This window comes from Rhodamnia argentea, chromosome 11, assembly GCF_020921035.1.
Source record: "Rhodamnia argentea isolate NSW1041297 chromosome 11, ASM2092103v1, whole genome shotgun sequence".
Lineage (NCBI taxonomy): Eukaryota > Viridiplantae > Streptophyta > Magnoliopsida > Myrtales > Myrtaceae > Rhodamnia > Rhodamnia argentea.
The window spans coordinates 21,752,407-21,774,576 of NC_063160.1; the positions used below are offsets into that span (position 1 = coordinate 21,752,407).

Sequence of the window (22,170 nt, forward strand, 5' to 3'; positions counted from 1 at the left end):
ACAACTGTCCCTCCCTCTAGTACATAAGCAGAATATCAAGCTCTTGCTGATACGACATCAGAGTTACTTTGGTTACGATGGCTACTAGAAGAAATGAGAGTATGTCAACACAATGGAATAGTCATTCATTGCGGCAGCACATAATGATGCCTTCCACACGAATCAAGCACAATGAAATAGACTGTTACTTCATTCGATGTCATGTTCTTCGTGGCACTATTCGACTTGTTTCCACTTCATCCCATCCACCTGGGCATTTTCGGGTTCTTTTCTCCAAACTCAAGTTCATATCATATAAATCATCTTGAGTTTGAGGGGGTTATTAGATATATATTTATATATATATATATATATATATAGGACATTTTGTATATTTCTCTAATTGATTGGGTATTGATTCTGATTGACATTACATGCCATAAACCCACGTGCAGAAGAGTTAGGTGCAGCCAAAGGAGTAGTGCAATTTCTTTGGTCTTGTCATGCGGCGCATTTAACTCCTCACGTATTCGATAAATAACAGGTTAGATTTCGTATACATGTTCAAACTCGAGACATAATTTAACATAAAAATGTATCTGCGGCTGGGGTTTCAAATGGTAGTGTGGTTCCACTCTGGCCAGAAACATAAAGCATACAAAGGTAAGAGGGACGAAGACAATTTATTGGGGGTGACCAGTATTGTATTGAGCAGAAAAGTGACATTCAAAAGAACAAACGAGATCGAGTCCTCCTTACAGTTCCGACAAATTAAACACAACATCTTAGTCTGATCTTTTTTTTTGCTCAGTTCTAAGCGTGAAAATATTTAATTGAAGAGATAAATGAAATTGAAAAGACTAGAACTCAAGACCTCGTGTTGTTGAAATACATGTTTGAGTTGTGTTAAAAAAGTTCCACATCGACGAATTGGTATGGTATAGAGCAATTAATATATCTTCCTTAACTCATAACTCATTGACTTAAGCTTTTGATTGAAGATAAGTTCAACCGAATATGTTAACAGGCTCGAACATGAACTTTCTCTTAGCGATCTTCACTATGTGGATGTAGTCGAAAGCCTATGCATCAGAGAATGAAACAACCCCCATGCTTTCGATTTAGCAGTCTCAACAATTTCACCACCTGCCTCATTTGCAAACCCTCGAATATATTTTTACAAGATGTTGTTCCAGAGGATTCACAAGACAAAGTGAAGAAACTGTTCCCTTCCTTTGAGGACACAATTAAATTTTACTCGATCATTCTCTTCACGTGAAAAGCGATGTTCTACAGTAAAGAAATGCATGTCGCCTAAATGAAGACAACGATGGCACGTTGTCATTCCTTCAAATCCCAGAAACCGTACATAAAAGTGCCCTTATTAGTCCCTCGATTCACAAGATCTTTTGCTGTAAGCTCCAATTACATGGGATGTCTCCACATAGACAGGAAACCCCTTCTCTGATACTTGAGATGCGAAGCAAACCAATCACAACTTAACCATCTACCCTTACATATAAATGCCCGCACACAACACGTTGATAAGTAAACAAACAGGGTGAGTCAAGAAGCGCTCAGCTTCCCGCAATCGAAACTCGCTATCTTCAGCAGCTGCCCGGCCAAGAAGGCAGCCAGTACTCTGTCCCTCAAGAAGTTCAATACCTTGCCATTGCTCTGTTGGATGTATCCCACCATGTAAGCTGTGCTTATTAGCCCAAATGCTCTCCATCTTCTCTCTTTGGCATAACTCTGCAAGCCCATCTCAATCCTCCTGTGCTCTTCTTCACTGCTCATGCCTTGCCTGTCCCTCAAGGCTTCGCCTAGGCATCTCGCTAGAACGACGCCATCTTCTAGAGCCGAACAGCCTCCCTGGCCGACATCTGGGGTCATGGGGTGGAATGCATCTCCGGCTACACAGACATTGGTTTTGCTTATGTTTCCCCACAGTATCTCCCATGGGGGTCGAAGTCTCTGTGGTGACAGTATAATGTTATCCAGTTCTGTTTTCTCAATAACAGCTCTCACATTGTCCGGTACTTTTCCAAGCTTGCCCAGCACGAATTGCTTCATCTTGGCCGGACTCTCTTCCATCTCTTCATCTGGATTGGGCAAAGTGACATTGTTTGCTTGTAGATAATATGAAAGGCGGAGTAAGAGAATCTAAAAGTTGCCAAAAGCCAACTCATATCGAATAAAGTACAGAAACTCACTCTTGCTGGAAGAAGAAAAAGTGAAGAACCAATAGATAGACTTGTTATCGCAAGGGACGACACCAGATCTAACTCCTTTACCAAAGTACTGGAAGAATTTAGGCTCGAAACTGTGACCGTGCTTGTAATATGCGCAGCCCCTGATGGAAGATCGGCCAACAAAAGCAGGCTTCTTGAAGCCCAGCCATTTTGCCACTGCTGAGTTCACTCCATCACACCCAATTAAGACCTAGCATTTTGACATAGAGCATAAGCATAAAGATAAGTTCAACCATAGATATCTTGTTCAGACAAGCAGGTAAATTTTGCATACACAAAGGGGCTTCTATCGAGCATAAAGTATCTCTCCAGCACTCTAAGCCAGTTTTCCTCATTGATGGTTATTATGTGATGCAATACCTTCGCCTTGAGAAGTGACCCATCAGAAAGATGGACCAGCTTAAGGTAGCCTGATTCCTCGATCGACACAACCTTAGACGAATACCTTATAGTGCCGCTCGGAAGTTCATTCGCAAGAGTTTCCAACAAGGTTCTCCTCTGCAAGCAACGGATTTCATGGCCTCGTCTGCAATAGACGCACGAAGTTAAACTGGTATGTCATGCATAAGAAAGGAAATTAGGAATCCATTGAAGTTTGCACAAGAAATGAGAGGAATGGATCTGGTTTATTTGAAAGGCTAATTTCGCATGCAATTTTAAGCCCCGTAAATTTTCACGAATTTAAATGACTTAACTGTGTCTCTGTGGCATCAAATTGTCTCTCAGCTGTAGAAAGTCCAGAAATTGTGGAAGTGGCCTGCAACCTGAAGCAGAACCTCTCAGATATCAATTCAAATCAGGCACAAAGCCATTACAACAAGAACTAGCTTTTGAATTAACATCATGGCAAATATCTTTTTCCATCCGGAGTTGATGGATCTATGTTGCATATCAGATGTCATGCAAAGGTGCTCCCTCAAAATCAGGATGTGTCTAATCGCTCTCCTATTGCATTCCTTCTTGAAAACCCCAACAAATGGCGAACTCTCTAGATGAAAACATCACCGTCCACGGACACTTGTACTTCTGGGAACACAACACTTGGAAATCATTCTCGACGATAACAAGCTCAAATTCTAACGGACAATCAGTATAAACCAATCCATGATCATGTGAGAATGTTTCTCCATGATCATTCCAAATTAGAATGACTTGTCCGTGCTTACCCTCGATGAAATTGGAATTATCAAAACAATAGGTGGTCAAGTAAACCGGTAGGCCAAGCCAATCACTAGAAAAGCTCATGTCTTTATTTGTGGGCTGAATTTTGTGTAGCACTATACATTCAAATTGCAATTGGAATGATCGAATCACAGTAGTCCTAAGAATTAGCCACAGCAAATGGAGGAGGATTTTCATCAGTTACCCAAAAAGTTGGCTGTGCTGTGGGCGGAGCGGTTCGCCGATCCCGACCGCGTCCAAGGCCCGCCAAGCGTTCGTCCATGTTGTAAAGGCGAACCCTGTGGTTCTCAACCCATGGGACGACTCCAGAACCAAGCTTCTAATGCCAAGCCTGCAACACACAAAATATTATCCGCACCCACTCGAAAATCAGAGACATACGAACAAACATAAGGCGGGTGAGATTGAGAACAGAGCAGGACAAGAAAATTTCAGAGAACAACTCATTTCAAGTTGTAGCTGCTCCAATTCCAGTACAATCACCTGTGAAGTCCTAAGGCCGTAGTGAGGCCTGCTATGCCCGCACCAACAATCACTATGTCTTCAACTGCTTCCATGAAACAACAGCTTGATCTCTGTCTCTCTGTCTCTGTCTCTCGGGTGAGGCCTCTTATAAAGAAAGATAAGAGAGGCAAAGGCGACGAAGACAAACTGTAGAAAGATGATGTCTGTGTGACGCCCTCAAAATTAGACCCTCTGTACGAAGACCGAGTTCAATAAAAAGAATTTTTATTGAATTCCAGTTGGTGTAAATTTCGGATCGCAATGGCGTAAGTGACAAATTTTTGAACGATTCCGAAATATCATTCGATTTGCATTAGGTTCTAAAAATCGTAGTTGTCGCACTTTAGGATTTTTAATCCTCACGCCTAAGCTTAGTCCAGACCGAGCCTAGCCAGCAAAAACCAATTCTATTATCAATCAGTTGAGTCAAAAATTCATTTAGTCCTGATTTATCAATTGACCCTTTTACCCCTCAATAACACACAAGAAGACAATTTTTTTAATATCCCACGTAGTGGGCTCCACTTGTCTCCCTCACCTCTCTAATCTCCCACCAACCCATCCCATCACCTTTCCCCCCTTCTTTCACGTCATTTCAGTGAGTTAAACCTCTAAATCCCGACTAGGGTGTTAATTGCGTTCAGTAATAGTTAATTAGCGTAGTTAGCAACGTATGGTGTTTAGGTAGATTAATTGTGGTTGGATTAGATAGAAATTCGGTTTAAGATAAATGACCACAATTATTTAAGGTAGTCGAACTAGTTAGATCGTATGTGGTTAATTGGTGAGTAGATTGGACTGATTATTTAGACGGTGATTGCTGGTATTTGATCGCAGCGAGCGAGCGATAGGTCAAAGTTGATCATGAGCGAGCGATAGGTCAGAGTCGAGCGTGCAACTATTAATTGGTTGAAATTGGGTTAATAATTATTGTTGGGATTATTAATTGTGTTTAATTAATACGCGGTGATTGAATGTTTGACTAGAGGCTTGATGTTGATTGTTGCTTGTTGCGTGAGCAGTTTTGAGTGTCAGGCATCTTATTTCATATATAAAGCCTTATGGATAATATTGTGCATTCATATGACCACATGCGGAATTAAATTGCATATTGTAGCATAAAAATGACCGTGGGACCGAGTGTTCGAGCACGTCCGCATGAGCATTCGGCTAAAAGTAAAAGGTAAAAATTATTTGGTTGTTGGATGTGCACGAGTGGTAGTGGTACGGGAACCTAACAAGTTCGCACCGTGCCGGTCATGCGGAACCACACTACTTGTCAGAAGCACGTCAATTCGTGCATGTGCCGGTCGTACGGATCGCACGAATTGTCGGATGCCGGTCGCAGCTTGTGACGGGATGAAACTCCTTTTGGAATGCCTATCTGCTATGCCGTGTCGGTTGCATCGGATACATAGCTTTTAGTCGCCGAGTAAAGGACAATGCCTGCTCCTACCAGTAGACACCGTCAATCGTAGTATTGGGGCCACACCGGTCGTGTGCGCCGACCACGCCAGCCGCGTGGGTCACCAATTAATAATTGGACTTTGTGTGGTGTCCTACGCATACAAATTGATATGATGTCGTGCCCGTTGATTGTCCGATGTGACTCTTGAGTTGAGTCGAGCATTGCATTGTGCATGGCTGAAAACCGGCAAGTTTGCATGTGGTTGACCGTTATACGTATGATGCTTTTATGGTTGCATGGTAGGATTTGGGAAAAGTACAACTAGAAGTGCCATAACTTTTGTACGGCGTTTACTTAAGTGTCATAACTTTCAAAACGTTCACTTAAGTGCCATAATTTTCAAAAATCGTTCACTTGAGTGCCATAATTTTCAAAAATCGTTCACTTGAGTGCCATGTTGACGTGGCAGCCGGAAAAAGCGACGTGGTAGCTGAAAAGCTGACGTGGCACGCCGGAAAAGTTATCGTAAACGTCGGAAAGCCGACGTGGCATGTTAGAAAAGTTACCGTAGCCCTCAAGTGAACGATTTTGCTCCGACGTGGCACTTAAGTCAACGATTTTTGAAAGTTATGGCACTCAAGTGAATGCCGTACACAAGTTATGGCACTTTAGTGTACTTTTCCCGTAGGATTTTCTGAGCAAATCAACGTTTTAACTGGGCTTAGGCGTTGACTTACTGAAATTCATATCTCATCCCGTCATTATTATCCCTTTTTTAGGCCCTTAGTCTTGAAGAGCTGGAAGTGGCATGGACCTTATTGGAGTAGTTTGGAAGTCGTGTTAATCTCGACCTAATACCTCGGAAAGTGGTAGAAAGTGGCCCGAAGAATGGGCTTGTAGATACTTCGCTTCCCTGGGTTAACAAAGACAATTAAACAAAAGGTGGACTTTGCTAACCTGTCATGATTTGATCGTTGCGATTGTCTGTTTTAACTATCCATCCCTGTTGTGCGATTTAATGTTTGGGAGTTGCACGTTCCGCATGCGAAATAAAAGATTAAAATAAAAAGGGGTCGATAACGTGCCTGGGACGTTATTCTTTATGACCCGAGGCGATTTGGTAAGGATGTCACGGGCTGAGGATCGGGGTGTGACAGACTGCATGCAACGACAAATAGGACAATGATGACGTAAGTCGCTACGTATATTTGGTCCGGCAAATAGTAACTAGCGAATGTTGAAATGTGTGTGCTGTGTCCGTAGCACTTGTTCTTCATCTATTGGTACTAAAACTATGGGCGCTATTTTTTGTTTTTAGCCATTGGAATAATGACTTTGGCTTGCGCTTGATGATTGATCTTAGTATCTGAAGTTTGTTTTGTATTGAAATTGCAGCAGTTGGACTACGATATTTTACTCTATTTCTTTGCGTGCATGAATGAACTGTTATTTCAACAAAAAAAAAATTGTAATAATGACTTGGGCTTGTGCTTGATTGAATTCATTACTACCATTTGTCTGAACTAATTAATTCCAATTTTTTCCGTCGCGTCGCATTATTGAGATCTCATTACCATATTGTCATTTCTAGTGTTAATTCAATAATGCCCATTCACACTTGCAAACATATCTTACTTCAAGGAAAATTATCCATAAAATTCTAAATTTATTGCATGGCTGCCAATCCGGTTTCAAAATTTTCAATTCAAACAATTTAGTCTTAAATATTATGATAATTTTTCAATACGGTTCTTCCCGCCAATTTTGATAAGAAATTGTTGACTTGGTGGTCTAGTCGGTGTCTGCCGTCCTACGTGGTACGATCGGGATGACCGGCCCAAAAACACTTCATATGTATATATATTATTTTCTCTTTCTCTTGTGGTCTCATTCATCTCTTGCTCTTTTCAAATGCTTATGTGAAGTTGATAGATACCATTGCAACCAAACTCCACGTTCGTGGAAGAAGTTCTCTAGTTGCAAAAATTGGAATTTTGAATGGTCGATTCGATGTGTCGACTTTGTAGGGGGCCTCCATAGAAAACGATGAGCTAAGGCTTTTCGTCATTGAAGAAATAGCAAAATTGCCAAAAAAAAGAAAAAAAAAATCTCGAGCTACGAATCGTAGTTAGATAGGGAGGAATTGATCTGACACTCGGCGATAGAATTCTCCCCAAAAAAGTCTAAAAAATGTAACATATATCTCGAAAGAAGCAAATTCAACCACTCACATGTCTGAAATCGCTGCCTTAAAGAGGAAAAGATTTTCTTGCAGTCAAAATGAAATTGTAGTTCATGCATTCATCATCCTCACTTTACATGCACAGACACAAACGTTCCCTTATTTTCCTTTGCATGGGAAGAAGATAAACACTCGCTATGTAACCTGAAAAGGCAATAGCAATATATGTCACTAAGGTCTGAATTGAAGGAGTTCTTAGCATCCCGCAATCGTAGCTCCCTATTCTCGGCAGCTGACCCGCCAGGAACCCGGCCAGTACTTTCTCCCTCAAGAAGTTCAATATCTTACCATTGCTTTGTAGCATGTATCCCGCCATATAAGCTGTAGTTATGAGCTGAAACGCTCTCCATCTTCTCTCTTTGGCATAATTGCGCAAACTCATCTCAATCCTCTTGTACTCCTGCTCCTCTTCTATACCCTTTGCTTCACTTCTCATGATTTGCATATCTCTCAAGGCTTCACCCAGGCATCTTGCTAAGACGATGCCATCTTCTAGGGCCGCACAGCCTCCTTGGGCAATATCTGATGTCATGGGGTGGAATGCATCTCCAGCTACACAAACATTGCGTTTGCTTATGTTTCCCCATAAAATCTCCCATGGATGTCTAAATCTCAGTGGAGATAACACCATGTTATCCAAATCCGTGTCATCTATAACAGCTTTTATGTTGTCAGCGACTTTTCCGAGCTTGCTTAGCACAAATTGCTTTATCTTAGGCGGATTGTCTATGATCTCTTCATCTACATCAAGGAAAATGGCAGAATTGCTTGAACAAAATATGCATACCAGTCGAAAAGGATTTAATATATGTCGATGCCGTCGGAAAAAAAAAGAAGAAGATGAAAAGTCGATCTTCAAAGGAAAAACTGCTTATTGAAACTCACCGTGGCTGGAAGGAGAAAAACTGAAGAACCAGTAGATAGTCTTATCATCGCAAGGAATGACGCCACATCTAACTCCTGCGCCCATGAACTGGAAAATTTTGGGCTCAAGATCATGACCATTTTCATAATATACACAGGCCCTAATGCCGAATCGGCCAACAAAAGCAGGCATCTTGAATCCTAACGATTTGGCCCCTGCGGAGTTCACTCCATCGCACCCAATCAACAGCTAGCATGTACAAACAGAGCATAAGCATAACGATCAGTCGTAACCATATACAACCTTAAGCTTCGAAACACGAGCAGTAGATAAAAGGTGGGTGCTCCTCTCAAGCATTAATTCTAATTGTCATTGTAAGCAAATTTTCCTAATCAATGGTCGATTACAAATCGATACCTTCACCTTGAGAATATAACCATCAGAAAGATGAATAAGCTTGAGGTAACCTGATTCCTCGATTGAAACCACCTTGGAAGAAAATTTAATAGTGCCACTTGGAAGTTCTTTCTCGAGTTTCCAACAAGATCTTCCTCTGCACACAACGGAATTCATGGTCTCTCCTGCAATACACAGACCAGATTACATAAGGAAATGAAATAATGTTCTTCTTTCCACAAAAGATACAAAGAGTACATCTGGTAAATTGACTGGCTGATTTCAAATATAAACGGCTTAACTGCGGCCCCATCGCACTTAATGGTATCTCTGCTGTACGAAGTCCAGAAATTGTGGAAGAGGTCATCACCCTACAACCGAAATCTCTAACATGTCAATTAAAACAACAGGCACAGATATATGAATAACAAAAGAACTTTATGGTACCTATGTCCCATGTAAGTCATCACTTCATCACCTCCTCTTTTTGCGGGTTCGGGTGCAGCGCATATCTCGCTATTGAATCTATTAAAATTGACTGCAATACGTCATCCACATTGTTACATCCAGAGAAGGGGAGTTTCTTAGTTACCTGAGAAGTCGGTTGTGCTGCCGACGGAGCGATTCGCCAACCCCCACTGCGTCCAAGGCTTTCCAACCATTTGTCCATATTCCCAGCGCAAACCCCGTGGTCCTCAAATGGTCAGTCCGATTATGGGATAAGCTATTTTAGTGCATCAAGTGGACAGCTCTCACAACAAGCCCGACCAAGCCAAGGGTCTCCTCCAAAGATGCGGCATCATGAAAGCAAAAGCGGTCCTTGCCTTCCAAATGCAAGCATTCGAGAGGAACTTCTCCAAAAGCTTTCTGCAGCGCCATTGGCCTTCCCTACTTGCAGAAGCCAAAGTAAATTTACCTTGGACTTTGCACCTTAATCGAGCAGCAAAGCGACATTCAAAGAACAAACGAGACCGAATTCGGAGGTATTGGTCTTCTTCTATTTACGAGCGCACGTGTGTTCCTCGTGTGGTTTCGGAATTTGTACGTTCCAAGTATTGTTTTCATATATTTTGACTTGCTTTTCATTTAGCGTTCTCATGTAATGGCGTGGCGTTCTTGTCCAGACAAAGTGTGTCGTTCTTTGTTATTCGACATTAACTTTATATATTTCAGGATGATCACACAAGTTGTTCATGAACTTTAGTTCAATGTATAACGTCGTCTCCGAGTTTTTAATTTGTTCAATGTAGTCCATGAACATTAGTTCACTGTGCAATGTCGTCAACGTACTTTTTAATTATTTACTGTGGTCTATGAGCTTTTGGTAAATGCTCTATATAGTCTCTCGACTATGTGGAGACATCCAATATCGTTTTTTCATTATTTCAAGTTAACAAAATTTATCGTTTTGGCTTTCGATTCAGTAAGATTGGATGGTGGATGAAAAAATAACGTTAAACGTAAGATATTTAACTGAAGTCATGATATAATAACACATGCCATCAATAATCATCTTTCCAAATTGAACCAAAAAAAAATAGACAGATTAAAGGTATTATTGTACTTGAATTTGAGTTGTATCCACGTGTAACTTTTCTTTTGTTCACCGTTTAAAAGTACCATGTTGGAAGCCAAGTCACTAAGTTTCAGTAATTTGAATTAACATAAAGATAATATTGAATATTTTTATATAATTCAGGGACTAAATTGAAGATATACCAAAAATTCAGGAACTATATCAAACACGTACCAAAAGTTCATAAATTCAGGTACCGTTAGTATTATTATCCCTATGTTTTAAGCATAACCTTTTAGCTCTCTGTCTTACATTTGTTTCGGCTTTATGGCGTCAATTTTCGCCTAGGCACCACGTGGCATCTTTTTTTTTTTTTGTCTAACACGTGGCGTCTATTTATTGAGCTAAAAATTACAATTATTTCCTTTCATTTGTGAATGGAAAAGACAAACATGACCTGAGTATCTTTCTCCTTAAGAATGCAATAAAGAAACAAGAAATATGACGATTGTCCAGCAGACCTAGTGCTCAATAAGATACTCAACACATATATCTCCAAAGAAGCAGATTAAATCACTCCCATACGAGGACAAGATTCTGCTGCAGTCAAAGTGACATTGAAGTTCATGCATTCATCATGTAACCTGAAAATGCAACAGCAACATATGGGGATGTTGTGGGGAGGGGGGGGTTGGACCAAGGTCTATATACGAGGATATGTTAGCTTCCCGCAATCATAGCTCGTTAATCTCAGTCGCTGCCTGGCCGCTAACTCGGCCAGTACTGTATTCCTCGAGAAGTTCAATACCTTTCCATTGCTTTGTTGGATGGATCGCACCATATAAGCTGTACTTACCAGCTCAAATGCTCTCCATCTTCTCTAATTGGCATAATTCCGCAAACCCATCTCCATCGTCTTGAGCTCATCGTCCTCTTCTATACCCTTTCCTTCACTTCTCACGGCTTGCCTATCTCTCAAGGCTTCGCCCAGGCATCTTGCTAAGACGACGCCGTCTTCTAGGGCGGCGCAGCCTCCTTGGGCAATATCTGGTGTCATGGGGTGCAATGCATCTCCAGCTACACAAACATTGTTTTTGCATATGTTCCCCCATAAAATCTCCTACGGGTGACTAAATCTCCATCGAGATAACATCATGTTGTCCAATTCTGTGTCATCTATAACAGCTTTTATGTTGTCTGCGACGTTTCTGAGCTTGCTTAGCACAAATTGCTTCATCTTAGCCGGATTACCTATAATCTCTTCATCTACATCAAGGAAAATGGCACAAGTGCTTGAACAAAATATGCATATCAAAAAGGATTTAATATATGTCGAGGCCGGTTCATATCAGAGAAAACAAAGGATGAAGATTTGAGATAAGAACTGCATATTTGAAACTCACCCTGGCTGGAAGGAGAAGAACCGAAGAACCAGTATATTGTCTTATCATCGCAAGGAATGACACCATATCTGACTCCACCACCCACGAACAGGTAAAACTTGGGCTCAAGACCATGACCATTTTCGTAATAAACACAACCTCTGATGCCAAATCGGCTAGCAAAAGCAGGCTTGAAGCCTAACAATTTGGCCACTGCGGAGTTCACTCCATCACACCCAATCAACAACTACCATGAACAAACAGAGTATAAGCATAAAGATCAATAAAAACCATAATACAACCTCAAGTTTCGAAATCCGAGAGAAGTTTTCGGTAGAGAAAAGTTGCTCCTCTCGAGCATTAATCCTAACTGTCATACTAAGCAAATTTTACTAATCAATGGCGGGTTACAATGTGGTACCTTTGCCTTGAGAACAGAACCATCACAAAGATGAATAAGCTTGAGGTAACCTGATTCCTCGATCGAAACCACCTTGGAAGAAAATCTAATAGTGCCACTTGGAAGTCCTTTCTCAAGAGTCCCCAACAAGATCTTCCTCTGCACACCATGAAATTCGTGGTCTCTCCTGCAATACACAGAGACCAGATTACATAAGGAAATAGAGTATGTTCTTCTTTCCGGAAAAGATACAAGGAGAACATCCGGCAAATTGACTGGCCAATTTCGAATATAAACGACTTAACTGCGGCCCACGGCACTTAACGGTATCTCTGCTTTACAAAGTCCAGAAATTGTGGAAGAGGTCATTACCCTGCAACCAAAACCTCTAACATGTCAACTAAAATAACAGGCACAGAGATATGAAAAACAAGAACTTTATGGTACCGTTTTCAAATATAAACGTCTTCCACATTGCTACAGCTAGAGAAGGGAGTTTCTTAGTCACCTGAGAAGTCGGTTGTGCTGCCGACGGAGCGATTCGCCAACCCCCAGTGCATCCAAGGCTGTCTAGCCGTTCGTCCATATTCCGAACGCGAACCCTGGTCCTGAAATGGTCATGCGACTCCAAAACTAGGCTCCTTATGCCTAGCCTGCAACACACTGCATTACCAATAATTAGAGACAATTAAACAAACACGTAGAGGGTAACTACTCTCAGTGGCTTCAAGTACAAACCTATAAAGTCCCAAAGCTGTGGCAAGTCCTGATATGCCAGCTCCAACAATGACTATGTCCTCAACTGCTTCCACGACAGTATGACTAGAGATTGGTGTCTCGTGCTTCAAAAGTGTTGGTAGTGCTGTCGCAGCGAAAGCGGATCTTGACCTTTGTAATTGAACCGGCAGCTATAGAAATTGATAGAGAAATAAAACGAGCACCAATAAAAGGACACGATAAGATTCGATTCCAATGTCAAAACTTACGTACACGAGAGAGCTAGTAATAATTCACTAATAATTAGAGAATGACAAAATTTACAGTCACTCACGCTCAAGTGTTTCCCAACACCAAATTATATCCAATAACCACCGTGTTTAACTACTCAACTCGATGGGCTCGGCTCTATGGTCAAGTCTCTCCGACCTCTAGACTCTCTTTGTCTCTTGAGCTCTCTGAACTTCGCTACCACCTTCACTTTTGTAGGAGGAGAGAGGAACTCTATGACAAAAGGAAGGTCAAGCATGCGCCCGTAATCTTTGAAGACAATCCGAACCGGCGGCCGGTTTCGATGTCTTGTCCGTGTGAATGAGTGAAGCAAAATGGACGTTGCTCCTGACATGCATCAACGAAGGAAGAGAGTAAAAGTCCAAGAGTGCATGCTTCCCTTCATTAACAATTCACAAAAGACAATATATATATATAGCCAGCAAAGGATGACAAAAAAATGATGACGTTCGGCGCCCACACAAGTGCATGCATTCACGATGAAGAGGAAAAATGGACGTGGAGACTGTTAGAGAAATGTGTATATTTAGGAGATTGTGTATATTTCTTTGATTGATTGTGTATTGATTATAATTGACATTTTGCCAAAAATAGCACCGCCAAACTCCGTCGCACTTGATACACGTGCCGCTTATATATCTCACTGTTACTCGACATGACATTGCTTATGTTGTTCGTGTTGTTAGTCAATGCATGATTCCGCCTCGTGCAACTCACTTTACTGCGGTTCTTTGAATTCTTCGCTACATTAAGAGTACTTTATTTCATGGCCTTCATTTTCCGCTAAGTCTACATTGGAGTTGACAGCTTGTTTTGATGTTAATTGAATTGGTGACCCTCAAGATCGTCGCTCTATTATGGGTTATTGTTTCTTTTTGGGCACCTCATTTATCTCATGGCATAGCAAGAAGCAGACAACTACCCCTCCCTCTAGTACATAAGCAAAATATCTAGCTATTGCTAATACGACATCAAAGTTACTATGGTTACGATGGCTACTAGAAGAAATGAGAGTATGTCAACACAATAGAACAGTCATTCATTGCGGCAGCACATAATGATGCCTTCCACACAAATCAAGCACAATGAAATAGACTGTTACTTCATTCGATGTCATGTTCTTCGTGGCACTATTCTACTTGTTTCCACTTCATCCCATCCACCTGGGCATTTTCGGGTTCTTTTCTCCAAACTCAAGTTGATATCATATAAATCATCTTGAGTTTGAGGGGATATTAGATTTATAGATATATTTAGGAGATTTTGTATATTTCTCTAATTGATTGGGTATTGATTCTGATTGATATTACATGCCATAAACCCACGTGCAGAAGAGTTAGGTGCAGCCAAAGGAGTAGTGCAATTTCTTTGGTCTTGTCATGCGGCGCATTTAACTCCTCACGTATTCGATAAATAATAGGTCAGATTTCGTGTACGCGTTCAAACTCGAGACATAATTTAAGAAAAAAATGTATCTGCGAATGGGGTGTCAAATGGTAGTGTGGTTCCACTCTAGCCAGAAATATAAAGCATACAAAGGTAAGAGGGACGAAGACGATTTATCAGGGGTGACCAGTATTGTATTGAGCAGGAAAGTGATATTCAAAAGAACAAACGAGATCGAGTCCTCCTTACAGTTCCGACAAAATAAACACTACATCTTAGTCTGATCTTTTTTTTGCTCAGTTCTAAGCGTGGAAATATTTAATTGAAGAGACAAATAAAATTGAAAAGACTTGAACTCAAGACCTCATGTTGTTGAAATACACGTTTGAGTTATGTTAAAAAAGTTCCACATTGACGAATTAGTATGATGTAGAGCAATTAATATATCTTTATTGGCTCATAACTCGTTGACCTAAACTTTTCATTGAAGATAAGTCCAACCGAATATATTAACGGGCTCGAACGTGAACTTCCTCTTAGCAATCTTTCCTACGTGGATGTAGTCGAAAGCCTGTGCATCAGAGAATGAAACAACCCCCATGCTTTCGATTTAGCAGTCTCAACAATTTCACCACCTGCCTCATATGCAAACCCTCGAATATATTTTGACAATATGTTGTTCCAGAGGATTCACAAGACAAAGTGAAGAAACTGTTCCCTTCCTTTGAGGACACAATTAAATTTTACTCGATCATTCTCTTCACGTGAAAAGCGATGTTCTACAGTAAAGAAATGCATGTCGCCTAAATGAATGACAACGATGGCACGTTGTCATTCCTTAAAATCCCAGAAACCGTACATAAAAGTGCCCTTATTAGACTTTTTTTGTCCCTCGCTTCACAAGATCTTTTGCTGTAAGCTCCAATTACATGGGATGTCTCCGCATAGACAGGAAACCCCTTCTCCGATACTTGAGATGCGAAGCAAACCAATCACAACTTAACTATCTACCCTTACATATAAATGCCCGCACAAAACACATTGATAAGTAAACAAACAGGGTGAGTCAAGAAGCGTTCAGCTTCCCACAATCGAAACTCGCCATCTTCAGCAGCTGCCCGGCCAAGAAGGCGGCCAGTACTCTGTCCCTCAAGAAGTTCAATACCTTGCCATTGCTCTGTTGGATGTATCCCACCATGTAAGCTGTGCTTATGAGCACAAATGCTCTCCATCTTCTCTCTTTGGCATAACTCTGCAAGCCCATCTCAATCCTCCTGTGCTCTTCTTCACTGCTCATGCCTTGCCTGTCCCTCAAGGCTTCGCCTAGGCATCTCGCTAGAACGACGCCATCTTCTAGAGCCGAACAGCCTCCCTGGCCAACATCTGGGGTCATGGGGTGGAATGCGTCTCCGGCTACACAGACATTGGTTTTGCTTATTTTTCCCCATAGAATCTCCCATGGGGGTCGAAATCTCAGCGGTGACAGTATAATGTTATCCGGTTCTGTTTTCTCAATAACAGCTCTCACATTGTCCGGTACTTTTCCAAGCTTGCCCAGCACGAATTGCTTCATCTTGGCCGGACTCTCTTCCATCTCTTCATCTGCATTCAGCAAAGTGACATTGTTTGCTTGTAGATTATATGAAAAGCAGAGAATTTAATTGTTGCCAAAAGCCAACTCATACCGAATCAAGTACAGAAACTCACACTTGCTAGAAGAAGAAAAAGTGAAGAACCAATAAATAGACTTGTCATCGCAAGGGATGACACCATATCTAACTCCTTCACCAAAGTACTGGATGAATTTAGGCTCGAAACTGTGACCGTGCTCATAATATGCGCAGCCCCTGATGGCAGATCGGCCAGCAAAAGCAGGCTTCTTGAAGCCCAGCCATTTTGCCACTGCTGAGTTCACTCCATCACACCCAATTAAGACCTAGCATTTTGACATAGAGCATAAGCATAAAGATAAGTTAAACCATAGATATCTTGTTCAGACAAGCAGGTAAATTTTGCATACACAAAGGGGCTTCTATCGAGCATAAAGTATCTCTCTGGCACTCTAAGCCAGTTTTCCTAATTGATGGTTATTATGTGATGCAATACCTTCGCCTTGAGAAGTGACCCATCAGAAAGATGGACCAGCTTAAGGTAGCCTGATTCCTCGATCGACACAACCTTAGACGAATACCTTATAGTGCCGCTAGGAAGTTCATTCGCAAGAGTTTCCAACAAGGTTCTCCTCTGCAAGCAACGGACTTCATGGTCTCGTCTGCAATAGATGTACGAAGTTAAATTGGTATGTCATGCATAACAAAGGAAATTAGGAATCCATTGAAGTTTGCACAAGAAATGAGAGGAATGGATCTGGTTTATTTGAAAGGCTAATTTCGCATGCAATTTTAATCCCCGTAGATTTTCACGAATTTAAACGACTTAACTGTGTCTCTGTGGCATCAAATTGTCTCTCAGCTGTAGAAAGTCCAGAAATTGTGGAATTGGCCTGCAACCTGAAGCAGAACCTCTCAGATATCAATTTAAATCAAGCACAAAGCCATGACAACAAGAACTAGCTTTTGAATTAACATCATGGCAAATATCTTTTTCCATCTGGAGTTGATGGATCTATGTTGCATATTAGATGTCATGCAAAGGTGCTCACTCAAAATCAGGATGTGTCTAATCCCTCTCCTATTGCATTCCTTCTTGAAAACCCCAACAAATGGCAAACTCTCTAGATGAAAACATCACCGTCCACGGACGCTTGTACTTCTGGGAACCCATCGCTTGGAAATCATTCTCGACGATAACAAGCTCAAATTCTAACGGACAATCAGTATAAACCAATCCATGATCATGTGAGAATGTTCCTCCATGATCATTCCAAATTAGAATGACGTGTCCGCCCTTACCCTCAATGAAATTGGAATTATTAAAACAATAGGTGGTCAAGTAAACCGGTAGGCCAAGCCAATCACTAGAAAAGTTCATGTTTTTATTTGTGGGCTGAATTATGTGTAGCACTATACATTCAAATTGCAATTGGAATGATCAAATCACAGTAGTCCTAAGAATTAGCCACAGCAAATGGAGGAGGATTTTCGTCAGTTACCCAAAAAGTTGGCTGTGCTGTGGACGGAGCGGTTCGCCGATCCCGACCGCGTCCAAGGCCCGCCAAGCGTTTGTCCATGTTGTAAAGGCGAACCCTGTGGTTCTCAACCCATCAGACGACTCCAGAACCAAGCTTCTAATGCCAAGCCTGCAACACTCACAATATTATCCGCACCCACTTGAACATCAGAGACATACGAACAAACATAAGGAGGGTGAGAACGAGAACAGAGCAGAACAAGAAACTTTCAGAGAACAACTCATTTCAAGTTATAACTGCTCCAATTCCAGTACAATCACCTGTGAAGTCCTAAGGCTGTAGTGAGACCTGCTATGCCAGCACCAACAATCACTATGTCTTCAACTGCTTCCATGAAACAACAGCTTGATCTCTCTCTCTCTCTCTCTCTCCTCTCCCTCTCTCTCGGGTGAGGTCTCTTATAAAGAAAGATAAGAGAGGCAAAGCCGATGAAGACAAACTGTAGAAAGATGATGACTGCATGGAACGACAAATAGGACAGTGATGACGTAAGTCACTACGTATATTTGGTCTGGCAAATCGTTACTAGCGAATGTCGAAATATGTGTGCTGTGTCCGTAGCACTTGTTCTTCATCTATTGGTACTAAAACTATGTACGCTATTTTTTGTTTTTAGCCATTGGAATAATGATTTTGGTTTGCGCTCGATGATTCATCTTAGTATATGAAGTTTTTTTTGTATTGAAATTGTAGCAGTTGAACTGTGATGTTTTACTCTGTTTTTTTGCATACATGAATGAACTGTTATTTCAACCAAAAAAAAATTATAATAATGACTTGGGCTTGTGCTTGATTGAATTCAATATCATCATTTGTCTGAACGTAATTGATTCCTATTTTGTCCGTCGCGTCACAGTATTGAGATCCTATCACCATATTGTCATTTCAAGTGTTAATTCAATAATGCCCATTCACACTTGCAGACATATATTATTTTAAGGAGAATTATCCATAAAATTCTAAATCTATTGCATGGCTGCCAATCCGGTTTCAAATTTTCAATTCGAACAATTTAGTTCTAAACATTTTGATAATTTTTCAATGCAGTTCTTCCTGTCAATTTTGACAAGAAATCATTGACGTGGTAGTCTAGTCAAGATCTGCCATCCTACGTGGCACGGCCAGGATGACCGGCCCAAAAACATTTTATATGTATAGATATTATTTTCTCTTTCTCTTGTAGTCTCATTCATCTCTTGCTCTTTTCAAATGCTTATGTGAAGTTTTAATTGGGATAACTTGCACTATCCTTTTCATCCAACTAAAATTCACATTTACATTCGAGTTTTAAATGGGCTCAGACCCATCTGAAATGTGGGGAAAACATTTCCATTTTCCAACCGTTGGAGCAAATGCTGTCTGAGATGATGAATGACAGTTGATGGATACCATTGCAACCAAACTCCACGTTTGCGGAAGAAGTTCTCTAGTTGCAAAATTGGAATTTTGAATGTTCAATTCGATGTGTTGACTTTGTAGCGGGCCGCCAGAGAAAACGATGAGCTAAGGCTTTTCGTCATTGAAGAAATAGCAAAATTGCCAAAAAAAAAAAAAATCTCGGGCTACGAATCGTAGTTGATGATATTTATGTGAATAGGAATCCTCCTTGACATTCCTGAAACCATACGTTAAAGTTCAGGGCAATTCAAGAAGCGCTCAGCTTCCCGCAATCGTAACTCGCCATCTTCAGCGGCTGCCCGGCCATAAAGGTGGCCAGTACTCTGTTTCTCAAGAAGTTCATCACCCTGCCGTTGCTCTGTTGGATGAATCCCACTATGTAAGCTGTGGTTATGAGCTCAAACGCTCTCCATCTTCTCTCTTTGGCGTAGCTCCGCAAGCCCATCTCAATCCTCTTGTACTCTTCCTCGCTGCACACGCCTTGCTTGTCCTTCAAGGCTTCGCCCAGGCATCTCGCGAGGACGATGCCGTCTTCCAGAGCTGCACAGCCGCCCTGGCCGATGTCCGGCGTCATGGGGTGGAACGCATCTCCGGCTACGCAGACGTTGCTTTTGCTTATGTTTCCCAGCAGGATCTCCCACGGGGGTCGAAATATCAGCGGGGACAGTATTACGTTATCCAGTTCTGTTTTCTCGATGACAGCTCTCACGTTGTCGGGTATTTTTCCGAGCCTGTCCAGCACGAATTGCTTCATCTTGGCCGGACTCTCTTCCATCTCTTCATCTGCATTAGGGAAAGTGACATTGTTTGCTTGTAGATAATATGAAAAGCAGAGTAAGAGAATCTAATAGTCGCCCAAAAGCCAACTCATATAAAAGGTAGCACGGAAGCTTACTCTTGCTGGAAGAAGAAAAAGTGAAGAACCAATAAATAGACTCGTCATTGCAAGCGATGACACCAGATCTAACTCCTTCAGCGAAGTACCGGAAGAATTTACGCTCGAAACCATGACCGTGCTCGCAATACACAGAGCCCCTGATGGCATATCGGCCAACAAAAGCAGGCTTCTTGAAGCCTAGCCATTTTGCCACTGCTGAGTTCACTCCATCACACCCAATTAAGACCTAGCATTTTCACATAGAGGGTAAGCATAAAGATAAGTTAAACCAGAGAAATCTTGTTCGGACGAGCAAGCAAATTTTGCACAGATGAAGGGGCGTCTCTCGAGCATAAAATATCTGTGTCATTCTAAGCAGATTTTCCTAAGTAATGCTGATTATGGTGCCATACCTTCGCCTTGAGAATTGACCCGTCAGAAAGATGGACCAGCTTAAGGTAGCCCAATTCCTGGATCGACACAACCTTGGAGGAATACCTTATAGTGCCCCTAGGAAGTTCTTTCTCGAGAGTTTCCAACAAGGATTTCCTCAGCAGGCAACGAATTTCGTGGACTCGTCTGCGATAGATGCTCCAAGTTGATAAGACTTGCGAAACACAAGGAAAACCACTAACAAAGGAAATTAGGAACCCATTCGAAATTTCGCAAGAAACGTCAGGAGTGGATCCGTTTTAATTGCATGGTTAATTCCGAAAGCAATTTTAAGTCACATAGATCTTCATGGATCCAAACAACTAACTGTGTCCCCGTGGCATCAGATTGTCTCTCAGCTGCAGAGATTCCAGAATCTGTGGAAGAGTTCATCAACCTGCACCAGATCCTCTAAAATATCAGTTCAAGTCAGGCACACTTCCATCTAAAGGCGATGTATCTATATCACATATCAGATGTCGTGTAGCGGTGCTCATGCACTTCTAGTTCTACCGTGGGAACATGAGGCTTGGAAATCATTCTCATTGATAACAAGCTCAAATCCTAAGGGACAGTCAGTATAAGCCATTTCTTGATATTGTGAGAATGGTTTCTCTACAATCATCCCAAATTGGAATGACGTGTCCGGCCTATACCATCGACACCGGCTCAGCCGTGGGAAAAACTTTAGGTGGTCAAGTAACCAAGTAGGCCAAGCCAATCACTAAAAAGCTCATGTCCTCCTTGGTGCGTTCAATGTTGTGTCGCACTATACAATCGAATTGTAATTGGAATTATCAATCACGGTAACCGTAAGAACAAGAAATATGTTCGTCTTAGCCACAGCAAATGGAGGAGGATGTTCATCAGTTACCCAAAAAGTTGGTTGTGCTGTCGGCGGAGCGGTTCGCCTATGCCGACCGCGTCCAAGGCCCGCCAAGCATTTGTCCACGTTGTAAGGGCGAACCCTGTGGTTCTCAACCCATCAGACGACTCCAAAACCAAGCTTTTAATGCCAAGCCTTGCGACACACAATAGATTATCAGCACTCACTTCATACGAACAAACATAGGAGGGTGAGAATGAGAACAGGGCAGAACAAGAAACTTTCAGAGAACAGCTCTTTTCAAGTTGTAACTGCTCCAAATTCAAGCACAATCACCTGTGAAGGCCTAAGGCTGTGGTGAGGCCTGCTATGCCAGCACCAACAATCACTATGTCTTCAACTGCTTCCATGAAACAACTGCTCTCTCTCTCTCTCTCTCTCTCTCTCTCTCTCTGCCTCTGTGCTGAGGTCGTCTTATGAAGAAAGATAAAAAGAGGCAAAGAAGATGGAAGTCAAAACTGTAGAAAGATGATGACGGCATGCAACGACAAGTAAGACACTAACGACGGAAGCCACTATGTATATTGCTATGGTCAATAGTGACTCGCGAGTGTAAAAATATTTATGATAGTGTCTGTAGCTCTTGTTCTTACTCTATCCGCTCCGGCTATAGGCTTATTCTTTCTAGTCCAATTTATTAGTTGATATCAAAATCAAATGCGCTTTTCTTTCCATTGTAATCATGTCTGTCTAAACCAGTAAGGTAACTAGTTTTTATTCTGTCCTGTCGCGTCGCATTATTCCTACACCCTGACGTGTCTTACTTTCTTAAGACGCGTGGCGATGATTGGGCCGCCAATAAGTGCCACATCAGAAAAAATTCAAAAATTTTAAAAATACAAAGTAAATTAGATTAAAAAAAAAAGCCAAATGTTTTTCTTTTGATCAGATGGGAAAAAAAATCTA

The 22,170-nt window shown here is 41.5% G+C and overlaps 3 protein-coding genes and 2 pseudogenes across 4 annotated transcripts; all 5 read right to left on the bottom strand.

Annotated features, from left to right (window-relative positions):
- Positions 1-1,490: 1,490 nt before the first annotated feature.
- On the bottom strand, positions 1,491-4,041 carry LOC115735704 (monooxygenase 2-like). 2 transcript variants are annotated; one of them, XM_030667090.2, is made up of 6 exons: positions 3,897-4,038; positions 3,598-3,744; positions 2,927-2,995; positions 2,592-2,757; positions 2,193-2,421; positions 1,491-2,081 (listed from the first exon to the last, which is right to left on the bottom strand). In XM_030667090.2, exons 1-6 carry the CDS (start codon positions 3,968-3,970, stop codon positions 1,546-1,548), a joined length of 1,221 nt encoding a protein of 406 aa, XP_030522950.1. In that variant the 5' UTR covers positions 3,971-4,038; the 3' UTR covers positions 1,491-1,545. The 2 variants fall into 2 exon arrangements, with proteins under 2 accessions (XP_030522950.1, XP_048128133.1); XM_048272176.1 differs by lacking the exon at positions 2,927-2,995 and having other exon boundaries at positions 3,897-4,041.
- Positions 4,042-7,538: 3,497 nt separating this feature from the next.
- On the bottom strand, positions 7,539-9,782 carry LOC115735711 (annotated as a pseudogene).
- Positions 9,783-11,047: 1,265 nt separating this feature from the next.
- On the bottom strand, positions 11,048-15,121 carry LOC115731767 (annotated as a pseudogene).
- Positions 15,122-15,223: 102 nt separating this feature from the next.
- Positions 15,224-18,107, bottom strand: LOC115731768 (monooxygenase 2-like). Its single transcript, XM_048272175.1, has 6 exons — positions 17,932-18,107; positions 17,633-17,779; positions 16,962-17,030; positions 16,627-16,792; positions 16,228-16,456; positions 15,224-16,122 (listed from the first exon to the last, which is right to left on the bottom strand). The coding sequence occupies exons 1-6, from the start codon at positions 18,003-18,005 to the stop codon at positions 15,587-15,589; spliced, it is 1,221 nt and encodes a 406-aa protein (XP_048128132.1). The 5' UTR covers positions 18,006-18,107; the 3' UTR covers positions 15,224-15,586.
- Positions 18,108-19,143: 1,036 nt separating this feature from the next.
- On the bottom strand, positions 19,144-21,709 carry LOC115735706 (monooxygenase 2-like). Its single transcript, XM_030667095.2, has 6 exons — positions 21,541-21,709; positions 21,253-21,399; positions 20,707-20,775; positions 20,360-20,525; positions 19,965-20,193; positions 19,144-19,852 (listed from the first exon to the last, which is right to left on the bottom strand). The coding sequence occupies exons 1-6, from the start codon at positions 21,612-21,614 to the stop codon at positions 19,317-19,319; spliced, it is 1,221 nt and encodes a 406-aa protein (XP_030522955.1). The 5' UTR covers positions 21,615-21,709; the 3' UTR covers positions 19,144-19,316.
- Positions 21,710-22,170: the final 461 nt, after the last annotated feature.

Bases quoted from the DNA above. Each gene is read 5' to 3' on its own strand.
- LOC115735704 (XM_030667090.2), bottom strand. From the start codon at position 3,970: ATGGAAGCAGTTGAAGACATAGTGATTGTTGGTGCGGGCATAGCAGGC. The intron at 3,745-3,896 runs GTGATTGTACTG...TGTGTGTTGCAG, and splicing joins ACGGCCTTAGGACTTCACAG to GCTTGGCATTAGAAGCTTGG. The intron at 2,082-2,192 runs GTGAGTTTCTGT...TGCCCAATCCAG, and splicing joins TTTTTCTTCTTCCAGCAAGA to ATGAAGAGATGGAAGAGAGT.
- LOC115731768 (XM_048272175.1), bottom strand. From the start codon at position 18,005: ATGGAAGCAGTTGAAGACATAGTGATTGTTGGTGCTGGCATAGCAGGT. The intron at 17,780-17,931 runs GTGATTGTACTG...TGAGTGTTGCAG, and splicing joins ACAGCCTTAGGACTTCACAG to GCTTGGCATTAGAAGCTTGG. The intron at 16,123-16,227 runs GTGAGTTTCTGT...TGCTGAATGCAG, and splicing joins TTTTTCTTCTTCTAGCAAGT to ATGAAGAGATGGAAGAGAGT.
- LOC115735706 (XM_030667095.2), bottom strand. From the start codon at position 21,614: ATGGAAGCAGTTGAAGACATAGTGATTGTTGGTGCTGGCATAGCAGGC. The intron at 21,400-21,540 runs GTGATTGTGCTT...GTGTGTCGCAAG, and splicing joins ACAGCCTTAGGCCTTCACAG to GCTTGGCATTAAAAGCTTGG. The intron at 20,526-20,706 runs GTTAGTTGTTTG...CATCTATCGCAG, and splicing joins TCTGATGCCACGGGGACACA to ACGAGTCCACGAAATTCGTT.